Source organism: Cucurbita maxima, unplaced genomic scaffold, assembly GCF_002738345.1.
Source record: "Cucurbita maxima cultivar Rimu unplaced genomic scaffold, Cmax_1.0 Cma_Scf00009, whole genome shotgun sequence".
Taxonomy (NCBI): domain Eukaryota; kingdom Viridiplantae; phylum Streptophyta; class Magnoliopsida; order Cucurbitales; family Cucurbitaceae; genus Cucurbita; species Cucurbita maxima.
Genome location: NW_019272025.1, coordinates 3,421,547 through 3,427,908, shown reverse-complemented (window position 1 = coordinate 3,427,908; position 6,362 = coordinate 3,421,547). Strand labels below are relative to the sequence as shown.

Genomic DNA, 6,362 nt, shown 5'->3' with positions numbered 1-6,362 from the left:
TTTTATTTTATTTTATTTTATTTCTGAAACTCTATTTTGCGTATATTATTAATTGTAATTCTTTTAGAACATTAATAATTGCAGCTACAATTTAGAGAATGTTTTTTCCTGTGAAAAATACAAAAATAGTATGCATTTAATTTAGATATTAATGAAGGATTAACAGTATTACATTATTAATTATAATAAATTTATCTCACGAAAATTATTATATAAAAAATACTCTTCGATTGTACTAAAAATAGAAAAAAAAAATGTTGAATTTTGATTCCAAATATATTCTTTTTAGGAATAATGATACTCCTTTTTTATTACCATAAAAATTTGAACCAAAGAAAAATATGTCGCTGACTAATAATAATAATCATACCATAATGGGTCCCACTTTTAAATCATTTTGAATTTTGATTTTGATTTTTTTTTTTAAATCTCATTTGATTTTCTATTTTATATTAAAAAAATGTATTATATATATAATATTTAGGACTTTATTTTAAAATAGATAATTTAAATTAGTAATGAATATCAAATCACCGTCCTTAAAATATTAAATATTTTATTTACTGAAGTATACATTTTATAAATGCTATGATCTTTTTTTATCTTTATAAGCTGTATTATTTTTATTAATTTATTAATTTTTGAAAGTATATATTTCTTTTTTGAAAAATAATATTATATTTATGGAAGATTTTAAACCTATGAATTTTTTAGAATTATTAAAATATTACCTCAAAATTTTAGGCTATTTATTTCAAACTCAGAGAATTATAAATGAGTAGGCCAACAAATTTAAAAAAATTACGAGAACTAAAGTAATAAATTACATTTTATCATCCTTTCAGATAATACTAATCGAATTGTATCGTCACGTCAAGTACAATAAATAATGTTTTTCAGAAGAGATATGAATTATAACGAACCGATCACGTGTTTAGATTAAAGTCTAATTTCGTGATCGACTTCACTTCCGGGAGTGTTGAATTATTATATGTATATATGATTAATTGAAAAGGAATGGGGGCAAGAAACGTGGGTGTCAAACAAAGTAGGGACTAGACAAAGAATTCTATTCCACCTTATTTTTCTTTTTCATCTTTTTCTTTTTCGTATTAGAGTGTCGATGGCGATGACAATGAAGTATGGTGCCTTTTGTTCTTTTTACTTGTCTAACTCTCCAACCTTAACCTTCGTATTTGGGAGTGTCGTTAATTGAAATCAATCTCATTAAAAGGGTTTTTTAAAAATATTATTTATTTATTTTTAGATGGTTAAAAAAAACTTAAAAGAATGGATAGTTATGTTGACTCGAAATTTTTCTAAAATAAATATGTGAATAAGAACAAAACAAAAAAAAAAATGTTGAATATATATATATAGTTTGAAGATACTCTTGTCAACACAATCACACTTTAATAACAGTGGACTTGCGATTGTGTTGTACTCAATTTCCAGTAACAAGTGAGTTAAGCCTATTCGTTCTTGTGTCGCCTATGACCAAGTGACATATACTCGAGCCTCTAACTCCGATTCAAGAATAAAGTTTTAGAAAACGGGGCAAAAAGATTTTAAAAGAAAGTTTTAAAAGTAAGATTTGAGAAATTGAAATTTATGTTACACGAAAATATAAACAAAAGACAACAGACAAGGGACAGGGAATAAGTGGAGACAAATCATCCACAAATCAGTCAATAAAAAAAAGGTTATAAAATCAGGATACTGAGAAAAGGGATGATATGTTGTTTAATGAGAAAGGAAAACTGTGTTCAAAAGGAATCTCATAAAAAAAAAAAAAATATGTAGTAAAAATCAATTCTTTCTCAAGGGAAACATTTTTTTTTTTAATAAATGTATAGAAACTTCTATTTATCATATGACTGATGACAATACATAACGGATAAAAATAGACAATATCTATTAGTGGTGGACTTTGACTGTTACAAATAGTATTAAAGCTAGACATTGAACACTGTGCCAACGAAGAACGTTGGACGTTGAAAGAAGTAAATTGTACATTTTTTATAAGGGTGTGAATATCGTGAGACTGACATCGAAAGTATGAGGTGGACTTTTAACCCATGTCAATAATCTTTTGTTACCGTATCTTCGTGATTTAATGATGGTTATTGTTATTGGATCAAAATGGAAGATTGGCAAAGTGAAAAAGCAGCAAAAACATTCTTCCAATGGAAGATTTAAACTTTTTATTCTTTTACCACAAGATTACATGCATGCTTGTTTCTCAAGGATTTTGACTGGATCTCTACTATTTCAGATACTTTGGCTGCTACCACAAGTAATTCAGACATTTGGGTAAACACGGGTAAATAAAAAACTACCTCATTCAAGTTTCACTATTTTCTTAATCAATCTATTCATATAAATAAAATAAAATGCAATAATAATAATAATAATAATAATTATTATTATTATTATAAATCATAGGATAATAGTATAATAGTATCATGTTACATAGTCACTTTGTTGATTGGATTTGAATAATTCACATCACCTAACATTATATGCTACAAATAGTATGTATCCTAACTAACATATTTGCACATAATGTACATAAATAACACGCCACCTGTTATTTTATTTCGTGTTCAAATAATATTTTAAATTCATCTTTAAAAAAACAGTTGTCTATACATATATCTAGTCCCATTCCAAACCGAGCAAAAAATGGAGGGAGAGGGAAGAGATTTATGTACGTACACTACTTGTGAATGTTTGATTAATCCACCACACCTAAATGGTGTGAAAGTTATCTTATTTATAATCAAATAAATTACAAGGATATGAAAATAGTAATAAATGAAAATAACAATAAATGGAAAGATACCTATGATAATAAGATAAATATTAGATATTTGTCTTATAATAAAATATCAAATATAATATATATGGTAAACTATAATTTAGTACTAAATATTCTTAACACTACTACATTGCTTTTATTGCTTTTAAGTTGTTGAAGAAATTTATTCATAAATTTTTTGGATTGAATTGGTTGAAGTTGTTGAAGAAATTTATTCATAAAAATAAAATATTAATTCCTAAAATATTTAAAAATTATTATTAAGATTATTTAAAAAAATTAAATTTATTTATTTGAAAACTAACCCGTTGAGTTGACCTGGTGTGGTCGAGAACAAAAGGTCGTGTGTAATTAATAGATTAAACAAATATAAAAATGGTAGGTCCGGGCCCACATCCTGCCATGTAACGTATCCATCCTCCAATACCATGGCGCACATTTTCTAAGCATGGCATGGATTGGTATGACATGTCATATCGCCCCCACCAATAATTAATTTCTTAAATTATATTTTAAAAAACTTATAATTTATAATAATTTAAAAATCTATCTGTAAGGGAGAAGTTTCCACGCTCTTATCTAATTCTAAAATTATTTTAAATTTAGTATACCATTAGATAATAAATTGAATGTAAACTAAATAATTAGAAATATATTGAAAAAGAAAAACACAAACCATAATTTACGGTATTGTAACAATATATCATAATTAGTTCTTAATGAAATTATTAGATCAACGATGTTTAACATCAATGAGTTGATGAGACATTATATGACTATATATATTAATGCGTACTGGACACCAACTTTGAATATGAAGTAAACTTGGACCACTAATAACCTCCTCTAATTATATATTTAGAAACTTATTTCATAGATGTTTCAAAACTACTTACAACTCAAGCTACAATTAGTATATACGGTCTATTTTGACGGTTAGTCTCACTACTGTTAGACAAAAATATTTTCAAAATTCAGATGAAATTAGGGTTTTTAAATAATTTGACGATGACTTCGAAAACAAATTTGGATCACGGCACGATGACTTTGAACTAAATATTTCTTTTTATAATTTTGTAAAAAAAAAAAAAAAATGCATGCAAAATATGCCAAATGGTACATGATACATTTATAACAAGGACGGATCAATAAATTGAATAATAAATGTGTATCAGAAAATTTTAAGAGAAGGGACAATAAAAGCTTGGCCCAAAATCATTTAATTCAATATTTTAATATTCTCCCAAATAATTTCATCGACGATATTTCACTCAAAATTCATAATAATATTGATTATTTATTTATTTGTGTGGCTATTTTAAAATAATAATCCATAAAAATTCATATTTATATTTACACTATCTCAATTATTCAATTTTATTAGTTTATTTGCATATGTGAAAAGTAAGGAATATTATCAAATAATTATATTGGAAGGAATAAAGGTATCTTCAGTATTAATTTAATCATATAAATTAAGATACCCAATTGAGGGCATATTTAAGTCTCTGCAATCATTAAAATAATTAAATAATACTCCTAAGTTAACATAATATATAATATGTGACACTCAAATCAAAGAATCAGGCCAAAGATTCTAAAATATTTTTACTATAAAGTAAATAGTATGCCTATGGTAATTAATTTATTTATTGAAAATAAGATAATTCTTTTTTTATATATTAATAAAGTAGGAGTTAATTAAACCTTTTATTAAAAAGAAATTAAAAATTAATAAAAGTACCTCACATGTAGGACACCTACTAAATGGGATTAAGGCTGCCATTGACCCAAATATTTAATATTAATTTTCGCATTAAAATGTGTTTATTATTATTATTGTTACTAATGAGGATGGAATTTTTTATCCAAATTGGCTACGATTGATGAGAAAGGCGGCTATGTTAAGCTTAATTTTATAGAGGGGGAAGTGAAAGAAGGAGCGGAAAGTTGGGGTGTGAGAATAATTCTTTTCTTGAGATGGCAACACTGTTGTGAGAGATTGTGAATTCTGTTTCTTCGCAAAGAGTGAAGAGTATAAGAACCAGAAGTTGAAGTTGTCCTTTTCCCATTTTTGAGCTCTTTTCTCAACTCCAATCCATTTCTTCCGAAGTTCCATCTCCAATTTCATGAACTTCAAGCCTTCAGGTAATTCTCAGCTCTTTGGGTAATTTGTTTTTGATGAATCAACCTGTTTTTTGCTTAAGATTTCTGGAATTGATTGTGGTTTTAGTGTCATTGGTAATGGGGGTTTTGTTGGTAATGCTTAGAAATCTTTGATGCTACTGAGTATTAATTGCTTGATTGAGTGTGGTATGAGATAGCCCCAAGTGGGTATTGATTTTTCTGAGGCTGGTTTTGTTTGGCTAGGCTTGGGACTTCTATTTCATTTGTTCTTCGTTTGTTGTGAAGTTATTGTTTAATCTCATTTTTCTTTTCAGGAGCTTTGGATTTTTGCTGTAATGAAAGGGGAATTTTAAGATGCTGATGATGGTTTGTAGAGTTCATCTCCAGCTGGGATTGTTTAGAGGGGTTTGATATCCTCAATAGGTGGTGGTTAGGTAATCAATTTGTTCAGTTTTCTTGGAGCAATGAAGGTGTTTTGGATTAGGAGTGGCCATTGGGTCAGAACCATAGCTTTGATCTTTGCATTGTTCTTTGAGATATGGATGCCTTTGGGAGTGATTGGTATTGGTGTCTCTCAAAACACAAACGTTTCTTCTTTGAATCCGAGGGTGTTGAAAGTTGGAGTTCTGTTCACTCTTGATTCAGTCATTGGAAGGTCGGCACAGCCTGCGATTTTAGCTGCCGTGGACGATGTCAATGCCGATAACAGTGTTCTTCCTGGAACAAAGCTGAAGTTGATCTTACACGACACGAACTGCAGTGGATTTCTTGGAACAGTGGAAGGTACTGCCCAAACTTTGGAGAGAACTCTATATATAATCCTCTTTACTACATTTGATTCAATTGGATGTAGAACGAGAAGCATGAATTGCATTATCTTGGAACTTGAGTTTGGTTCATATGTCAAATGGTTTCTCTTCTATCTGTGGTAGCAATTTCTTATTTTGGTGAATTGTTTGATAGTTTAGGCATCAAGGGTAGAAAATGATTCTGGATTCTCAAGAATGCATAGCTTGAGCTGACGTGCTTGTCTAATTTCCACTTTGATTCTCATCCTATCGTCTGGAATTAGCTTCATTTACTTGCATTACGAAGCATATCCACTATTATATTCCATATCACTGTTCTATTAGCTTAGATTTTTTTGGAAGGTTGAGAGATTTGTGCAAAGTTTTGGGATATTGTTAGATTCAATAGCTCTTTTTGAGCATAGTGTAACAACCCACTACCAGATATTGTCCGCTTTGGAGTTTCCCTTAAGATTTTAAAATGTGTTTTCTAGGGAGAGGTTTCCACACCCTTATAAAGAAGGTTTCATTCTCCTCCCCAACTGATGTGGGGTCTCAAGATTCACCCCCCTTTGGGGCCTAGTGTTCTCGTCGACACTTGTTCCCTTCTCCAATCGATGTGCGAC

The 6,362-nt window shown here is 28.9% G+C and overlaps 1 protein-coding gene across 1 annotated transcript in view; it reads left to right on the top strand.

The window, feature by feature from the left end:
• Nucleotides 1–4,690: 4,690 nt before the first annotated feature.
• The window catches only part of LOC111484059 (glutamate receptor 3.4-like), a 6,537-nt gene continuing 4,865 nt past the window's right edge, over nt 4,691–6,362 (top strand). Inside the window, exons 1-2 of the mRNA XM_023130478.1 lie at nt 4,691–4,969; nt 5,263–5,731. Of these exons, the coding sequence (XP_022986246.1) occupies nt 5,413–5,731 (319 nt within the window). The 5' untranslated portion in view covers nt 4,691–4,969; nt 5,263–5,412. The remainder of the gene's footprint in view (nt 4,970–5,262; nt 5,732–6,362) is intronic.